The sequence below is a fragment of the Bombus bifarius genome, unplaced genomic scaffold (assembly GCF_011952205.1).
Source record: "Bombus bifarius isolate JDL3187 unplaced genomic scaffold, Bbif_JDL3187 scf7180000009201, whole genome shotgun sequence".
Taxonomy (NCBI): Eukaryota; Metazoa; Arthropoda; class Insecta; order Hymenoptera; family Apidae; genus Bombus; species Bombus bifarius.
In genome coordinates this window covers 1102033-1122989 of record NW_022884966.1, presented here as the reverse complement: position 1 = coordinate 1122989, position 20957 = coordinate 1102033, and the positions used below count along the sequence as shown (strand labels likewise).

The 20957-nt window shown below is 37.0% G+C and overlaps 2 protein-coding genes across 2 annotated transcripts in view; one reads left to right on the top strand and one right to left on the bottom strand.

The window, feature by feature from the left end:
• The window catches only part of LOC117214556 (brain tumor protein), a 99925-nt gene extending 99053 nt beyond the window's left edge, over positions 1–872 (bottom strand). The window contains exon 1 of the mRNA XM_033460745.1: positions 604–872. The gene's annotated coding sequence lies outside the window, so the exon portion shown is untranslated. The remainder of the gene's footprint in view (positions 1–603) is intronic.
• A 12522-nt stretch (positions 873–13394) lies between these two features.
• Positions 13395–14234, top strand: LOC117214572 (splicing regulatory glutamine/lysine-rich protein 1-like). The gene has a single exon (XM_033460761.1). It carries the CDS (start codon positions 13395–13397, stop codon positions 14232–14234), a length of 840 nt encoding a protein of 279 aa, XP_033316652.1.
• The last annotated feature ends 6723 nt before the right edge of the window (positions 14235–20957 follow it).

Sequence of the window (20957 nt, the reverse complement as noted above, 5' to 3'; positions counted from 1 at the left end):
TCGAAACAGTTTCATTTTTTCCAGATTACATTCATCCTTAGCATTAGCTATGGTGTACGTTGCTCCAGCAAAAATACGCTCGTAAAAAGGATCATAAGTTTCACATTACGTTCATAGATTCGTAATTATTGTGATCAAATTGATTCCATATTTTCGTTTTACATTTAAATACTCTCAATCAGTGTGACACATACGTATTGCACATTTTACGAACATGAAGCGTGAAACAATAAACCGCGGTTTTACCGTGGAATTGCAATTGACGTATTTCCGGAGCGAAAACAATCGCCCAATCACGCCTTAACCGTCGATGCACTTCCGCTGTTCAATTACTCGATCACTGGGCTTTAACAAGAGATGCGAACACCAGATTGTTTTGGGAACAGTGAAATTTACATCGAACGAAATGAACATATTTGAACGTACGTTTCTATTATATTTCATAAAATCAAATTCCGCAGAATACAACTGCACGTTCATTTTTGACGTTTAACGTGTAATACTAATAAGCGTTAGTAAATCACAGACTGTTCGAACATAAGATACATTTAGATATGCGTTGATATGCTATTAAGACGTTAAAATCAACGATCCGAGTCTTACCTTATGTATTGTGTTACAACAGTTGTCAAACGAACCGGTACTTTGAATGTGATATGCTTGTAGGTTAGGTTTTTGCCGGCTTAAACACACAAATGTATATTTCTTTTAATTCGCGTTTTCCAACTTTAGATCGCTACAAACTATTATCTTGTATCGCCTAACAAACCGATGAACGATATTGTACGCGTATAATATACATTTTAGTCGTAAAATTACATATCAGACTTCGTTTCACGCTACGTGCGACTCGATGTTACTCGCAAACTCTCGTGTCGGACTCGTGTAACTTCGTCGTTGTTCGACCAGGTACGTATCTCGATAAATAGGGAACTACGGCGCGAAAAGATATATAGATACGAGACTTTAAGAAACAATTCGATCGTTTAAATATAATTATATTTTTAATCTACTACGGATTATTATTCTTATATTTCCTTATTTAATATACAAACCTACTATTCAAATAGTAAAACTGTTCTTTTAGCAATAATAATTACGAAAATACGCCGGTTGTAACTACAGATATTGAAATAAAACAAGTATTTATATAGTAGAAATATTTGAAAATAGGTTAAATAAAGACTATACATATACAACGATGTTACCGAGGAACACGATACCAAAATAATTTTGAAAATCAAGTTATATGCAGTCAATCAATCTAAATCCAAAATCGACAATTTTGCTTACGTCAAATATTTCCGAATTTATGTTACGATACAAATGCTATATAGTATCGATGAAATACACCATACTGCGTTTAAAAGTGTTCTAACATATATCCATTATAGCGGGAATCAGTTTGTACGAATATGTATGGGCAGATATTGGCCATACAATATTGCCATACACCATACTAAAAAATATAGTAAAATCCATATATATCCATATATATACACACATTACACGTATAATATTATCTACTTCATGAACTTCATAATATAAACCTTATCTCTATCTTAGCTCTAAATTCATTAATTTAACCTACATTTTACCTCTAATCTACATTTTAATCTTACTCCACCTACAATTAATATATTACTAGTCAACTGCTATCTTATTTTTCTAAAAGTCTGTAGTAACAAGTTGGTTTCGTTTATGTTATACTTTTATATTTACATTTATATATATATATATATATTTTTTTTTTTTTTAGGAAGAGGAATAAATAAAGTTAATAATAATTAAATTTATATAATCGATAGGAAGTAATAATTGTTCAGTTTGTATTCCGGCTGAAGACTGAAAGAAATAACAAATACAAACAGAATAAAGACATTAGAGAGTGAAACAAGATTTCAGAATACAAGAATCGTTGGTCGGTGTTGGTACGACACATAATAAACGGGTTTTCCTTTCGCGCCAGGCGAGAGTAAGAGTAATCCTGCAACTTTCATTTGCAGCACTCGTTCGGCCTCGTGATGTCATAAATATAACTCTGTATCGTAATCCGAATCCGTGTTCTCGTGGTGAAAGGTTCTGATCGAGAAAAGAGGTTAGTATCGTGGGGTATAAAAGCGAAGCACAATCGACTAATTGAAATTACATAAATATAGCATTACAATAAAAATTTGTATTCTTAGTATTCGTAGAATATGACGTTCTACGTGCGTGGGATTGTTTCGTGAATAGATGCCGGTGAATGTTTGTTATATAAGTATTTTCGTTTTATCATATTATATTAATTTCCTTGCCATTTTTAAATACGACAAAAGTTACGATGTAAAATTAGTATGTAAGAAGGAAATAAGTGCATGTTTACGGCAAAATAGAGTACTGCCATATATTCTCTGTAATTACGTATGTATGCGTATATTTGAATTAAAAATTCAAGGATCGCTATTTTTATGGGGAATTGTCGATCCTTGACCTGTTACAGTTGCCTATAAATTAATCGCGCAATAATCAATCTAAATTCAGTTTGAAAAACACAGCCTCTTCACTTCGCTAAGTTCATATTTCTCAAAGATACTGTCATACGAGAAAATTAGATGAACTGAACGTTTTGTTGGAAATTTTACAAAATCAATTACTTATATCCAGCACATCGTTAACTTTTGTTCCCGGCTCAAATTACCATGTATTTTAAGGATAAAACTTTTTTCTTACAACGATCGCTTAAAAGTGGTGCTTTATTTTTTCTTGCAGTTTTATTGCATTTATAATAAAAAATATGCCTGCAGCGGTAAAATAACTCAAAGTACACCCCGAAGAAATTGCACAACCAGACTTGTGCCTTACGCGCATATGTTTAATGTGTACCCTCGGTGAATGTGTTTAGCGAGTACCTTCAGCGTGTATGCTTGACATCTTCTTTATGCGTGTGTATTCAGCATGCATGTTGAATGCGTGTGTTTGGTATGTGTATTTGGTACGGTATGTTTACGTGCTTATATATGTATGTACAGTATAGGCTCACATATTGCGGATAAGCTATCGTAGATATTTATTATAGCATTTATATCTTGATCAATTAAGTCCAAGTTAATATCAAGTTTCATATTATTAGTACGTATTTTCATACGAGTTCAAGAACGTGATACTATGAAAATGAAATATGCAACCTGATAGAAAAACGCTTCTTTGGAAAATAAGATTACGTACAGTTACTTTTTGTAGCCATTGTATTTTAAAGACACGAGGTACAAGTCCGACCGTATAACCTTCTCGTGGTGCGAGTACGTACTTTGTTGTTATTCTAATGCTAGCAGCGCTCTTTTTAAGGGCAATAAAACAGCGACAAAAAAAACATACAACAACTTTTAAGGAATCATTGTAAAGGGGAAATTTTAATCTTTAAATGCACGGTAATCTGAGTTGCGAAAAAATTTATTACGGTTTTGCTGATACACTCTTTTCTATATTTATGTCCAATATTGGTGTTAATTGCGTCTTACGGTTTAGGAAAAAGATTATTATCCTTCATTATATACATTTATATCGTTTCATCCGGAAATAAAAAGAATTAAACGTGTGGCAAATCACAACCCCGGTTCTTTTTTGTATAAACAACCTCCGCGTGAAAATTTCAAATAAATGTTACCACGATGCAAAATTTATACCAAGAAAGCTTACATCAAATATTTACAAGCGCCTGTATAGTAAAAGCAAGAGAATTTTACAATTATTTTACATATTTATAATTATCGTGTATTTAGGATATCGAAAAATTATTGCAAAAATGATCATCATAATATATATTTCACTGTCATTTACTAACTTGCTACGTTGCGAAAGAAATCATATGCGATAGCTGCGTTGGATTGTAAATCGAAACGGTGTAACTTGCAATCCGATTTAATAATTTCCTCGAAGAGAGTACGTGTATCGTATAGTGCAGATTGACTACGTAAGAGGCCGGAAGTTATTCAGTACGTAAAATTTCTATCCCCGGAAACCACAAAGGTGAAACGACTATGATCAAGGAAGCACTACAGCGTCTCTATACGAGCAGATGGTAATCAATTCTCTTCTCTACTGGTACAATTAATACTCTTTATTCTACATTCGTGTTTTCGATCGGAGTTTTTAACATTTAATGTTGCTAATATTACGTAATAACATGTAATGATTGTTTTACCGGAGAGAGGAAACGTTGAAGGGCATTTGAGCCAATTTTTGAGAATATTATAACACGAGATTAACTTTATCGTCGAAAAGGATCCACTTAATTTAACAAGATGTGTTTTAATTTTAAAACGAGGAATAAATCAGACAAACACGACTTTGTATTATACAGCGCTGTATTATAGGCGAAGTAAACAGAGAACAGTATACAGAAATGAATTCTCCAATTAAATTCGAAAGAAACCAAAACGTAAACAAGGCTTGCAGGAAGAAAACAATGGACACTCAGCGGAATAAATGAAGTATCACAATATGTAAACGAAGAAGAGCTAAGTCGAAATGGACACATCATAAAATACTGATCAGTGTTTAGTGAACTTGGATCAGGAATCTAGAGAAATAAAAACAGCAGGCTAATTAATTATAATTATGAAAGCGAAGACCGAAGAGGGTGTAAAAAGACAGCATTACTTTATACACGGTGCAGTGGAGTACTTGATAGCAGCGTACATTCGCTTAGGACAATGTGATATTAATTGCTAGTAATAAGGATAGGAATAAGACTCAGAAGGATAGTACCAATTAACACTGCAATTAACGTTTTTATGACATGTATTATTAGATCGCGAACGCGTAACTTCGAAAGCGAAACAGTAAAAAGAACGTTAAATAGAGTTCGGCGGAGACGTTGCTAGCAAAGGCTGAGAAAAACTCTCGTTCGCCAAGGCTATAAGAACGTAATATGGAAATGTAAGCATCGAAGTACTCCTAACCAAACAAAACGAGATCCTAAAACAGAATCAACGAAAACTGCTTCAACGAAGATGTAGCCAGAACAATACTAAAAATACTATTTATCTCTCTATGTCTGTTCAAAATTTTCCCAATGGCGGAGGTGTGTAGAAATACGAAAAGTTCGAGGATTCTGTGCACTTTGAATGGAGGATTAATGTATCAACAGCGTATCTGGGCCAAGTAAAACTGGTTATGGAAAAGCCTTGCTACGACGCGACTACTTTTCTTTTGGAAGATGACCAAAACTGGTTTTGACCTTGTCAGGGATTTATCCTTGATGCAGATCGGCGATCCTACGTTAATTCTATTAACTTTATATAAAAAAAAAAAAAAAACGCGACGATGCTTCGATCAATAACCATAGAAGGACTCGACGACTTTAATCGAATTCAGAAACCGTAATTGCGATCTTGTTGCGTGCCAAGACGTGAAAAATTGATTGAAACATACACTATTACAAATCTATATCGATATCGATATCTATTGCAAAGCAATAACTGAAGCACGAACTATAAAAAGACGTCACAATTTTACGTAACAGGTATGCGTTCATTAGGGACAATGAATAAATGTAATATATAACAGAGGATAGATGACTGTTACCAATATGCCGCAATATGATAGAAGATTTTTTAGTACGAAAGTTGTTAAAATTTACAAATTTACAACTCCCTTTTACCTCAACCGTAAAGTTGAAAGGGAAAAGAAGATATCTCGGATACGTTGCGTTGAAATCGAAAAACAATTGCAAGATCGGTTTCGCTTATGGAAGTGGAAGGACGAGCTTTCTTTCATCCAGTCCGTTATTAAAGATACGCGTATAGTAGCATGGAAAGTCCTGGAAATGCGTTAGGGCACTGACACATCCCGGAGGAGTCGAGGTCGACTCCTTTGGCAAGATTAAACAGCCTGTGCCGTGATATACGATGGGTCACCATATAAGGAGAACAATAATTTGAAGTTAAACCATAATATCGTCTGTGAGTTCAGGCCTATACTGCGAGCTTCCTCGACTCTGAGCAACAGACTGGTAAAGAAGACTGTGGAGGTCCCGATTCGTGGAAGTCTCGTACGGCTGCAGTACAAGAGCACCAGTCCGTTTCTTCCTTTCCTCTCTTTTCTCGTCACCCGGACGGCATCCTCCTTCTCCTCATTCTCGTCTCCCTTCTTTCTTCCCATCGTTCTCTTCTGTTTCCTCTCGCGAATAGTTTCTTTATTTTTATCCTTATCGCACCGACAAGTAAGTCATTCGTCTTTCTCTCTTCCTTTCTTTCTCTCTACTACTCGCCGATCCCTTTTCTCGCCCCCTTCCATCTCGTTTCTCTCATACCTTATCCCTTTTTGGATATTCCTCGCGTCGCTGATCCTCGGTCATCAGTCCCTCTATGCTCTTTCTCGTTTCTCTTCTCTCGTCCGTGGATTCACCCTTCTTGCCTTTCTTTCTTCCTAGTTTCTCTTTCGTACTTCTTCTGCATTGCACGTACACTCCCGTTCATAAGTTCACTTCGTGTAACAGATGCTAATTGGTTGACGTTATCAAGGAAGATCGCCCAGTAAATTCGATATGCAGGTACTCAAGAATTTAGCGAATCGTGACTTTGTATGTATTTACGTGGGATAATGACACAAGGATTCGTAAAAACTCTTGCGAAAGATTACGTAAATATTACTTAATATAAATATCTAATTAAATCTAGCGTTTAGGTCTAACGGGTAGTGTCTCTTCAGCCTGCGGATCTGGTCCGACGTATCAAGTAATCCAGTAATTAGGGAGTTTCGATGTTTGTTGACTCTTTTGCTATACCTGTCGCTGTATTTTGCTATTTCCTCTTCGACTGTGGGTATCTTGAGGTCGCGATATACTAGTTCGTTGGTGACATACCAGGGTGCATTTATAATGGATCTTAGCGTTTTCGATTGGAAGCGTTGATGTATTTCAATGTTGGAATTACTTGCTGTTCCCCATAGTTGGATTGGGGAGCAGTATGATGAATTAACTGTGTATGTTCATTGTGTATGACACGTGTTCGAGTTTCGTACGTACATAAAGTAAACATAGAGTAAAGTATTGTATGCATATTATTTTGTTAGCGTAGCTTTGTAGGAAATGAGAATCGAATCTGCAGTGAACGTTTTAATCTCTCAATTCGAAACTCGTCGAAAACTTTATTAGAATACCAAATTTATGATCTTTCATAATCCACAGTTATTTTTGTACAGACAAAATTCAAGCTAGATAATAATTCTTAACAAGTTTATAATCATTCCTCGGATTTATCATTATCTATCGATAGCCAAACACTTATGGATAGGGGTATATGCATATACATCGACTCCACGCTTTCTCCATAGTGCATCTTTGTCGGTTGCAGTCTGCCTGGTCACACATTGCTATATCCATCGTTGAACGTCTCCTTATCGATAGCGTTACGTTTAAAATATTTGTAAAATTCTGTATCGTCAAACTCCCATTTTATCGATTTGCCAAATACCGACGAGCATAACTATTAACAGATCAGCTAATGTACGCATAGCGCAAATTAAATGCTTTTCGTCGCTCTTATTTTCTAGTTATGTATTTTATTATAAGTGTTATTATACATACAGTATATGTAGCTTTTAATCCAAAACGTTATACGAAGTAAAATTTATTACAGCTTCTTAGTGAATGTGCAAGTCCTAATACTTATGGCTGGCAATTTAAACGTCGTTAAAAAATAAATATTCGCTTTGAATATATCCAAGTGCGATTTGCCTTTTAAAGTGCAGCGAAGCGCAGTCAGTGGTATATGAATGTGAAAAGAGAGGTTGAGCGTATAATTAATCGTAGGCACGACTAACTTTAAGTTTAAAGATCCTTCAAATGTTGCAAATATCAAGTTCTCGCGTTCATTGCGAAGTCTGGGCTTACCTGTGTTTGACGATACTATAAAGACAAAAAATGAATAAACAGCAATTTCCAAAGACCCTTTTTAATTACTTCGATGAAAAGTGTGATTTTTTCCCTATAAACTACAAACATTTTAAATCGATCGATACGATACATGTTCTACAATTTTCTCATTTACAAATATTTCTTTCGTTAAAAAATAAAAAATAAAGCTATATGCTCTTTTTAACAAAATTGAAAAGATCGAAAATATTTAGTCGATTTATCTTGTCCCTTCAACAGCGCCGTATCTATGGATATTTTTCCTGCATAGGAAGAAAACTTGTTTTCTCCCATACCAGCTTTGTCAAATGTAACCCTCGACCAACACGGTACAACGAAATTACAAGGACACCTATTTTTCAAACTCCAGAGAAACCTCAATTAGTATCTTTTCCTTCAGAGCAGCCTCGACTAAATTGCTCGGGAACTTTCACCCTCTTGCGACGCTCCAAAATATTCGGTTCTGTCGTCAGCAGCTTTACTACGAAGCTACCACAATGGCAGCCATTAAGTTTAGTTTTCCCATCGAATCGGAAGAATCTCGTCGATTGGCTGCAACAACCGACGGCGAGATGGTGAGATTTCGTTTCTCTTTTTTTCGACGTATAGCACGGTCGTAGTTTGTCACAAAAGAGAGGGAGTGGAACGACTTGAGAAAATGTTGTGGAAAATTTTCGAGACGGTGGAACTTTGGTTTTCTGATTGGCAGAGTACCAGAACCGTCGCTGGGCCTTGGGACCCCTCCTGGTCGCCATTGGGGTTTTGCCGGGGACAATAGAAGACCGTTAAACGTGCTATGGGTTAAGGATAGAGGCTCGAACCAACCATGGGAAGCCCTGAATCGAGGGTAGACGCGAAGCAGCAGGATCTAAGCCGATGGACCCGTGAGCAAGAAGAAACTGGTTTACCTGCCTCATCCTTTCTTCTTTGCTCTTTTCGCCTCTGCTTCGATCATCCACCGTGCATCACCGAAGAAATATCTTTTCACCAATAAGCGTTATCTTTTAATTTTTATTCTTGTACGTTCGAGCGTAATGCGCTGATTTATATACTTCACCAGGGAATTAATTTGTCGAAGAGAATTAATTTTGAAGAGAAGCAAGATTACATTTACTTTTCGCGGAGGCGTGTTTAAAAGGCAAAGAGCCGTACCGCAGCTCGAAGACGAACTTTGAAATTGCTACACAGTCGTGTCGCATCGAACAGCCAGCAAAATTGCATTTAATTGTATTTTAATAAATGATCATTTACTATTTGCTATTATTTATTGTATCGTCGTATTATTTGCTATTTTAGTAAAGTGCACGTATGATAAAAGTTTGTATGTAACATAGTATATGATATTCAGTCGACGAATCAACAAACTTTCTCTCCCATTGCAAGCAACAAATTCGTTTTTAATAGTAATCGTCTATAATAAGTAATAACTTATTATAAATAATTTAGCCATGTTACTGCGCCACGACAAAAAAACGACTGAAAATTCTCAACGCGAGAATTGATTGTAATTTTAATAAATATTAAAAAAAAAATAGTAATCGTAGAATGGAAATACAACCTGTACAACGACAACTAAATTTTGCTCTACCATTACAAATTGCATACTGTTCGATGTTAGGTGCGTAACGTTTGCGTAACGAATCGCTTAAATCCGTACAGACCTTTTTAGGCTTTTGTGTTTCAAAAAATTCCACAAAATTCTCGAGTATTTTTCAAGGTTTCCAGAATATCGTTCGTTAGTTACAAGTTGCTTTAATCTTTTCAAGCAAAGTAAAATTTAAACAAAAATACGGAAACGACGATAAATTGCTTACAATTATTGGTCGAAAACGACCCAATATGCGGATGGGTTAAGATACGCGGTGCGTGTTACAAGCTGACAATAAGCATATTTACACGAAACGTGTCAAAATATCTTATTCAGTTTCCTGAGACAATTTCACAGTGAAAAGTAGACAATTAGATAAAAATAGAAAGACAAAAATTGACTGGCAGAAGTATAATTTCGAAATAATTTCAAAATTAACTCTTATTCATTCTATATCATTATGTACCTGTGGTTTGGTGAAGAATGCGAAGACCGAGGTGCAGGGCCTTGCTTCTTACGAGCGAGAGAGAGAGAGAGACAAGACCGAAGGTAAAGAGAAAGAAAGAAACAGAATACGAGAGAGGAAAAAATAGAGCGGCGAAAGAGGTTCGGAGGACAATAATCGTCCGGATATGCTCGCATTTCATATTCGTTCGTAGAGTATGTTCGATATAAAAACACGTGATAATGGAAATGGCCTATATATACATATACACATATATACAGGGTGCCCGATTTTCATCGATCCACGTAAATATTTCCCAAATACACTGTTGGAAGAAGTATGTCAAATAAAACTTGTTCTGTCTCAAGGGCGACGTCTTACGATGACCATCAGATTTGTCTAGGCGCGGGCGTTCTCGAGATACCAAGGTGACCTTCGTTTCTTTAAATGGAAGTATGCATCGTTTTCTACAAAGTTCTCTACGAAACAGTATCGAGGTATTTGTATACGAAAATGCTCGGTTCCAAAGATATTTCAATGTTAATTTTATCAAATCGTAACGAGTATATGAAAGACAAGGGAAACGTAAACATAAAAGCACAGTCTTATCTTTCCTTGTTTTTCACACGATAAGTTTCACGAGATTAAAGTTAAAATACTTTCTTCGACTCGTCGTTCTTCGACCCGAGCACTTTAATACTCTTTTGTAGAGAATTAGAAAATGTATCGAATGGTATTTTAAAAACGCTATGAAAGATGTATGTTTCCATTAAAAAAACCAGGTCACCCTGAAATCTCGAAGTCTCGCCCATCTGGACGTTCCCCTCGAAACAAAGTAGGTTCTATTTGAAACAATTTTTCGAGTGATGTATAGTTTAGAGGTGTTTGCGCGGGTCGATTAAAACCAAACTACCTGTATATCGTACATTTGTCGCAACGATGACACAAGTAAAAAATCTCGATTTTAAGGAAAACGAGCTTCGATGCTTCGAACTGCTATAGTTTCGCGACGATGCAGTAGCACAACTGCTCCCGTGTGATGAATTTTCAAAGTACGCTTATGGGACTTTACCCATAAAAGACCCAAAAAGCAATCGTTTCTTCCGTACTAATAACACAAAAAATACAAATTTTCAGTTATATCGTTGTTCCACCAAGCGAACGACACGTAGATATAAATATATAAGAATGTAATATACGATAAATTATATAAATATATAAAATTGCTTATAAAATTGTCGATCATATAAGCTTCCACTTCCAAGCCACATACAGAAGAAAGATAAAATGCATAGAATATTACCGTGGATACAATTTGAAAGATACAACTACATGTGTGTTTTCGAGTGTTTTATTTAATGAATCAATCAGATAAGCAGAGATATACGTACTTTATTTTAGTTTCGTGTTGCATATACGTCGAAGCAAAAATCGAAACGTTTGAAAAACATCATTATCTGTTTTCGATTTTATAGATGTATTTAATCGATCGTAGTCAGAGGCAACACGCGTTTCATTTTATTTTCTCATTCCACATACGCCGTAATTAAGATTCACACGTACCCGCAACTGACATTACCCGTGTCTTATCGCGGCTGTTCACGTGTAATTCTGTAATCACATGTTAATCAGGTGATACGTAAGCGTGTAATGGGACAAGCGATTTTATAACCGTTTATTTTCCAGCTCGAATGTCCACCTCGATAAAGATTGATCGCGCGTCACGTCGTAACTAAATTTATAGACTTTATCGGTCAAACCGAATGCTTTATTGCTTATCAGAATTACGTAAAACGAAATTTTTTATAAACTCAAGACGTGTAACTTATTTTGGTTGTTTATACTTGTGGTTATTCCATGTGCTAGACTGCGTGTTACATGTTTCATACCTCTACGCACTTTACCTTGAAAAATAAATCGTTTTTAAAAACGGACTTTTAAAATAAACGGTTCAATTCATTCAGTTTTCAACAATTCGTACATTCGATGTAGGATCTATGTTGTACTGATCGTATGTCAGCGGAGCCTCCATCCTCGTGTTCGAACATGTGCGTGGATAAATCTGCTTTAATTATTCCATCAAGTAAGAAAATCTGTCCTGGCATTTACAGCCTTTCAAAGAAACTACGTAATAGATTAACGAACTACATTATCATCGTCCGCGTTACGTTTTTCTTCAAAGTGTACAATTCTTTTTACCGTTAATTAACAGGTTGGAATATTAAAATAAAAATATTGTACTAGTACTAGTACTTTATTTTACTGTACTAGTATAGTACAATGAATTAGTTTCGTTTGCATCGTTATCCATAAAACTTTGGTTTTCACACTCTACTTCCACTCTTCAAATTGGAACATTTAAACGAAGGATGTAAAAAGAACAGAGACTGCGTGATGAAAATATGAATGGAGGATTTTCGAATTTGGAAGATATCGAGAACGTCAGCTGTAGACCGCGTTTAACCACGCGTACACGCATTTTCCGGTTCTATCTTTCTCTTTTCTTCGTTTGTCCACCTCTGAGCGAGCCATAGCTTCGTCAATGGGACAGACGTCCAGCGTCAGGTTGAAAGTTCTTGGTTTCGGATTTCCGTGTAATACGAGCTTCGCTTGGCGCATGAAACAGCCAGACTCGCAACGAATGATATATTTATTATTCTACATTAATTAGAGCAAATAGTATAATTTTCCATAAGATCTACGCAGGGATATTGGATGAACGTCTGAAGGCAGAAATTGAAGACAAATTGGAAGAGAGCCAATTTGGATTCAGAAAAGGAAGAGGAGTGATCGATGCGGTTTACCTGATAAACCACATCATAGACAAACAGCTAGGCAAAGAAAGAAGAAAATTATATGCCTGCTTTGCGAACTTAAGGGCGGCGTTCGACGGGCTAAATAGAGAGAAACCGGAGGAGAAAATGAGGAAAATGGGGGTTAGCGAAAAACTAATCCGAAGGATTAGAGAAATATACGAAGAAACAAGGAATATAGTGAGAGTCAAGAAACACGACACAAGAGAATTTTGGACTGTGAGGGGAGTCGGACAAGGATACCCATTCAGCCCGACGTTATTCAACATCTACGTGGCAGAACTGGAAGAAGAATTAAGGAAAGGACAAGCCGGGGGCATAGTGGTAGGTAAAAAGAAAGGTATGGTCATTGACATAAGCAGACGATATCGTGCTGATGGCGGATAGAGAAGAGGAACTAAAGGAAATGTCGAAGAGACTCAAACAATTTTTGAAGGAAGCCGAATTAGAGCTGAGCACGGAAAAGACCAAAATAGTAGTCTTTGAAAAAAGAAGGAACCAAAGGAGGTAAAGAAAATGGAAGCGGGGAGAACAAGAATTAGAAGAGGTGGACGAGATAAGATACCTAGGGTATATACTACAGAAAAACGGAAGTGACGAGAAGCACATACAAGATAGGGAAAAGAGAGCATCAATTGAAACGAAGAAAACATGGAGCGTGGGAGAAAGAATATTCAAACAGGACTACAAAAGGAGAATGAAGATGTTCGGAGCACTGGTAGAGAGCGTGGCGCTGTTTGGAGCAGAGGTATGGGGCTGGAACATGGAAGAAGGACTGGGCAGAGTTCAAAGGAGATATGTGAAATGGATATTGGGCTTAGATATGACAATACCAAATTATATACCGATAGAGGAATGCAAATTAATAAAAATGAAAGAAAAGCATTAAAAAGTGCAGCAAGGTACGAAGAGAAAGCCCTAGAATCACAAAAGGAATTAGTAAAGGAGCGCATAAAGGAAAGAGAGAGAGAACGGGGGAATGGTCTGGAAGGGAAAAGAGCAAGAAAGAGAAAGAAGGGACTAGAAGAGGTGAGAAAAGGAGGGTCGCAGATAGAAACAGAAGAGGAGCAAGAAAGGATGACAGCGGACCAAATTATAGAAGAAAGGAGAAAGAGAGAAGCAGAAGAGAAGGGGGAAAGGACAAGGGAATCCAAGTACAACATACGCTACAGAAACATAGCCAAAGAGAAATTACCCAAGTACCTAGAAGGGAGGATGAAGTGGAAGGACAGAAGAATACTGGCAAGATTCAGATGCAGAAACGAGACCAAAGCAAGGGAATACTGGAAAGAAGAGGGGGGAAAAAGATGCAGACTATGCAGAAGGAAAGAGGAAGACCTAAGACGTGTAATAGAAGAATGTGAAATAACGGGAGGATCAAAGGATATAGGAAAAACGCTGAACGAGACTGGAGAAGGTTTAGCAGAACCGAAAGCAATAATAGAGAAGAGAAGGGCAAACGACAAGGAGGAGGCACAACAAAGAGGCTAAAGACCAAAGTGGCAATAGTTTTTTAGTCATTAGTTGATAATTTATAGTTGCTATTTTTTAGATTTTAGAGGTAGAATAAGCAAGGTAGTGCAATGGAATAGAGTGGAAAAGAGGGGAGGTAGACATGTAAGAAGAGAAATAGATGTAAGAGATGTAAAACCGAAAGCTGAACGGCGCGGACTAAACAATAATAATAATAATAATAATAATAATAATAATAATAATATAATTTTCCACCGCTATATACATTCCATGCGTATAATGCGAATTTTTCTGATTACTTTTGATTTTCGTTGCTTTACGAAATCTTCAAAGCCTCTCGATATCGTCCAAATAAATTACACGGACGAATGAAACGAATAACTTGGAGTAACGAGGGAACGCAGTAATCTCTCGCGTAGAAGGTAAATACATATTTTCACGAAGACTAATTCTTCATTCAGATTAGAGTGGAACGTAAACTCATAAAAAGTTACGTATTCCATTTTCATGTTTTAACATTTACCTTTGCGGTGGAATTGTATTTACGCGAATTTGTCCAGATGCGAACAGTTTATAATCGAAATTCGTATAATAGCAACTCGACGATTTTACTCGTTACTTATTGTTTTTCGCTCACGTAATAGGTGCGCGCGTTCGGACAAGAGAATTCAACCAGCAAAAATTCAGTTAATCGAGCGAATCATTTAATCGATTAAAATTTCGTTCCAATAAATGTAGTTCGGATAAACGGAATCCCACTGTGTGACATTTTAGTTATTATTCGTCTTTCGTATATTAAAAATGTAATTTTTAAGTAGATTTTTGTTTTCGTGATCCGATGGCTATTTAGCGCTTCGTCGTTGCGTTAATTATCGAGATAAACACATTCGATAACCACAAAGGAATATTGACAGAATTCATTTAGGATTGCAAGTTAGTAATGCAGTTAATTACCCGCACAATTTACAAATATATGTACGTGGTACATGTATTAGACAATCATGGCTACTGTATTTGGTCATGTTCTCGGTCAATGAATGCATCTCATATTTATGTATGTATTTATCGCGTTGCTATTCGAATCTGTGCTTTTATTCGTATGATTTTTATAGCTTACTTTGTAACTACGGATATCTTGCCTTATCGGACTAGTAATAACGTTTAAAAAACGAGTATTGGAAGTTGATAAATGATAACAATAAGAATATCGTTATCGATCGTAGTTAGGAATTGCGTCGTAGAGAATTTCTTACCGGAACGAAATGAAAACAAAGTTCAAGAAATCGTATAATATGGAAAAATAAAAAATATTAGCTTTGAAAGCAACAATTTATGAATCATTTGATATTCGTATTTTAACATTAGCAGATGGTGATGGAACTTTAATGCGTCCTTGATTTTACGCATTTGTTTAAGAGATAGAATTCTTGTAGATATATAGTCATCAGTTTTTATAACACGTATTTCTTAATTATAAAATTTGCATAGAAATTGCGCATGTAATACTAAGAAAGATAAATATAACAACTGGTTAAAGGAATGGATCAATGGAAACTCGATGATATTTATCGATAAAAATAGTTTCATTGATACGCTAGCTGAATCGATATAAGGTTAGCAATATTAACGCGTAAAATTTGTTTTAACTATTATCGTAAAATTTTATGTCCAATTTGTTTCTTTGAGGAAAAATCCCATTGAGTTTATCCTTTCTTATCGAGAGCTCGTCGTTAACTCAGGATTATCCATTAGGAAGATATCTTCCTTTTCCTCCTCCCAACCCGCTTTTCTTTTTATGATATTTCTATCCCTTACTTAGGTCGGCGGAACTTGTTCTCTCTATTTCTATCAACGATAAATAAAAAGTACATTTTTGCAACGCAGTTCGATATCTCATTAAAATACGCTTACCGTCAAACGCGACGTATAATAACAAATAGGTAGAATTTCGGTCTCCTGATTAGTTAAGAAACGAAAAGAAACAATTTGAAATAATTACAAAGTCGTAACTTTTGATATCTTAGACTTTATTTAGCCCTAGCAAAGAATAACAGCGTTGGTATGAAATTCATCGTATCGATGAAATTTCAAATATATATCGAAGTTTATGGTTAGTTCATAATTGTCTTCTCGTTAACACCTTTAAAGTACCGTTCAAAAGATATGTTGAGATATGTATAATTTTCTGTGCTGGACTGGGTTAAATGCGTAGTAGAGATACTTGTATGTGAGTAATATCAGTGTGTGGAAGTATGTGTGTGCGCAGCGTCTCGAAAACAAAGGAATGTAAACTGTTCAGTCGGTTAACAATCGGGTATGGAAGAAAGTGCTGAGACGCGTGCAAGTGTGTATCGATGAATATATAAGGAATCGTTCATGAAATAAATATTTCATTATTTTAATATTAATCCTCAGTAGAAATTTAGCGTTCCTATAACATTATTTCGGCTTCAAAGATCCACAATTTCCAACAAGATATTTCGCCGAATGGCTGCAAATGACAGAAAAATAGCGGAGTCGCGTTACGTGCAGCACTTTGTACATTTACTTACTTCGCTCACGCTCAGGAATCATCGTTTCATAATTGCTGGTAAAGTACTCGCGGGAACAATCGTTGCGAAGGCGTTGCGATATTGCGATCACGTAACCTTTACGTACGTATTTCCGTGGCAAAAGAGTATGCTTCCGTGAGTACGTGCCTGTACAAATTACGATGGATTGCGATTTCTTACATGATACGGTGTACACGCGTGGAAATTGGATTAACATTAGTAATTTATGCGCTCCTGAAATTTCCGCAATGCGACGACCTAACTCTTGTCTTGTACGGCCTCGAAAACAGCTTTCTCTTGTACGCCGATTACACGCACGGCGATGTCTCACGTGTTTCTAAAGGTTATCTAGTCGAGGACATATTTATTTCTCCGGACTGGAAATACCCAATGACCTTGAAATACGATGCTCATTTACAGCCGCTAATCGCGCCTAAGTCGAATACAAATGTACACACAGTCATTCACATCGGTCTTCAAACATAGTACTATGCGCGTACTTGTCAGTCTGCGCGAGACGGGATGGAGCCAAAATCTATCGTCGTCTGATTTCCAAGTGATTCTACATATCGCGTTGTTTCTTCTGTAAAAATATAAACCAACTATAGTAGCTAAAAGCAAAAGTCGGTCTAAAGTCGGACTTTGCAAATTTCCAGTCGCATAAACAAATCCTGTTAGATATCTCGGATCTTCGTTCAGATAACGAATTAAACTGGGACGAAAACGTCCCAGAGAGAACGAAACAAACAGAAATTACTATAAACTCAATGTACCGGTTTGAAACGAGACGTTCGAAATGGCGCAGAAACATCAAATTATTAATATACGTATAAAATCATTATTAAATCTACATCTGTACGTTATTAAATCATAGTTAAATTATTATTAAACCGCTATTAAAGTTTATTAACTTAAATGAACGTATTGGGAATTCGAGGCACCGCGGCCAAATCAGACGCAGGAAAAAGGAAATAGAAAACACCGAAAGGATCGTCTTACGATCCTAAACGCGTCGTGGTTTAAAGAAAACGTTAAAAGTTGCCACAGTTGAAGAAAAAATTACAAGATACGCCAGAGCACACCTAGGTAGAATAAACAGACGTACTTGCTAAAAACTGTTACACAAACTTACCAAGAGGCATCTTGGTAAGAGGCTTCTTACCGCTCCTTTTGTTTACTCGTGCTCACACGCTGACACATTACACATGTACACATACAACGGCGCATAGAACACATAGAAGATTCCAGCGATTGCCGATAACTGAATCGGATTGCACGCGATTCCTTTTAATCCCTTTAAAGAAATATATGTCGGAGATGGAAGGACAGCGGAATTTTCCGTCGGGAATGCTGGGAAAACCCCCAATACCATAGTCAAGACTTTTACGTTTAAGTAATAAAAATAAGAAATAGTTTTAATGTTCCCATCTGACTTTTTGACGATGGGTTCGGGCTCGAAGTGACATAGCGGGTCACTAGACGTAGCCACGGTCACGGGAGGGACGTGTACAGAGGTACGCAAATGATTATATGGCTCTCCTTAGAAACAAAGATTGACCCGAGAAGTGAGGACAGCAGTATATAAGGGCAGCTTCTTTTGAATTACGGGTCAGTTGATTTATTAGTTAGTGGTTGGACGAATTGCTGATCGAGTTATCGAGAAGTTGCCCGAATCGAGTATTACGTTGATACTTGTCCTCCCGTGGACCGTGGATTCGTTATCGAACCTGAATTCGTTGTCACCATCATCTCGACCATCCTCTCGCCATTACTCATAGCCTCTTGTAGTGCTCACATTTGTACCGATAAATATTAGCCACATCCGTAACGGTAAAGTAAGTAAAAGTTCATCGAACGCCCCAAAATGCCAACCTTACTCCGACATATAATTGATCGTACTCGACAATTGGCAACATTTAATAAGAGGGATAAAAAACGGTTATCGTAGCTTGAAAATATGTAAACAATTTCTTCCTAATAATAACGTTTAATCGTATAAAAATGGTAGATTCGTTTGGAGCGGTAGATAAGTATCAAAACACAAGTTAACGGTGGAAATCAATTATGAGAGTGAAACGTTTCGAAATGTTGGCTGATCGTTATATCGATATATATTATATTGAAACGACACTACGATAGCTTCGTTCTTGTCTGAAATCATAATACTTGGCAGGTAATAGTTTTTCCAACATGCTGCAGGTACCAGCATCGGATGCGTACATTGTACGTTCTAAAGCGAAAGTCACGAGGAAACGGGCATCTTCGAGGAATAGACGCGCGTTCGTAGAAAATTTAGGGAACGCGTTGATACAAAATTATATTACACGACGAAGAATATCGAGCGCGGATGAAAGCTGCAAGAGTATGGTGGAGTGTTATAAATACGTCAAAACCTTCAACGTGCGTCGGTTGAAGATGCAACAGTTCGCAAAAAAGGGACAGATGCGCATATGTATTAAACTAAGAGATTGGAAAAAAGACACGAGTGGCAAAAATCTGTGTGTCGAAAGCTATTACCACGTATGTACAACTTGCTATAAATAAATAATTTTGATAGGACGTATCAGCTTCTTTGGCACGAAAGGCATCGTAAAAGATATAGCAACGTATCGTTACATTTCCTCGATTCTTCAGTTAGAAAATAAGATTAAAACGTGAATTTCAGGAAACAAGGGTCGCTTCCGTCCGAAAAAGCTGAAGCGCGTAGTTGGATCGAGGACCCTAGCAGAGTTAGACGAACGAAAGCGTTTTTCATTCGCGATCGAAGCGTAGTGAAGAGGAGTGTAAACGTCGTAGTAGATGAACGAGACGAGAAGTCACGCGATCATCGACGGTGAAACAAAGGACAACGTTCGTCCGGAATTTTGGCACGACGCTCAAGGAATTTCGATTCGAGATCATCTCCGCTGTATCCGCGTGTGTCAGCGCGAGATGCATGTGGCCGCGTCTCCGCATCTTCTTGCGTGTGCAGTAGTGTGCACGCGCGGCTGGTATTCCAAGCTAGGCGTTTTGCGGTTGTAGTCTGCTGCAGTTGCCAGGATCCTACAAGTGGTTGACCCTGGCCGCGACAGTCTGCCAGCCGACTGTCGAGGTCCGCGCCAACAGTAAACCATGTCCCGAAGGCTTTTTCGAGATTCTTCCCTTCGTTTCCGTTTTGAACAGGTGTACGCGCCACGGACGCTGCTCTACAAACTGTGAAACTAACCGAACAATTAGAACCGTTCCATTACTGCTTTTTACTCGAGTACCGCTCGCGTTTCCATTTCATACCAAGTGTCTTTCATACCCTTTTCTCTTCTTTTCTCTTGCCCGCCTTTATCGAGACGGCCATAAAAATCGATCGTTATAGTCGAAAAGTGGGTTGACGAACCAATTTTCTTTCTAAAATACACGGTGACGGACGAAAGAGAGTTTGAAAGATTTCATTCTAGTATAATTTTACCGTATTTTTAGAAAACGCAATTCTATTTAACAAGACCAATTAATAGACGTGATACATAAGCTGTCAAATATACTCGTCGTATTTTCAAATTTCAGAAATGTCACGCTAAATTTAAAAGATGTCACGAAATGGAGGTGACCACTTTCGTACGTCGCGTATATCCAAAAATACATGATCGTTATACAGCTACGAATAATATACGATAATAACGAAGTATGTAATACAAAGTCACTAATACTCGTAAGTTGCAATCTTATATTTTCTTCTAGAGGCGCCCGAGAAGCCGAAAATATCGAGTCTGGTGGAGAATTTTTTTCCACATCCGATCGATTCCCAAAAGTATTTCGGGACTCGACGGTATCCGGATTCTCGAAAACTTCGGGAAACTGAATCGCATTTCGGGGTTAGCTGTCACAAGTCTTTCTTTTTTTATCATTTAACTTGTACTTTACAATTTGTCCAGCTGGACATTTGGTAAATTTTTCTAACTTAATTGCCAAATAACGTGTCGATGGCTACCCCCAGCGGGATACCATCTTCGAGTTTAACTATTTTATTTCTTTAGTGAGGTCAGTGGGGTGTTTTGTTTTTAGTCTTCTTTCTATCAGAGTTAGCTGTCAGACGTGAGAACGTATTTTACACGATATCCTAAATACACTTACGATAGGTCGTAAAAGTATGTATTACATGTTGTTTTCGAGATCACGTTATACGTGTCAAACTGTATTCCTATTATTCCATATTTCT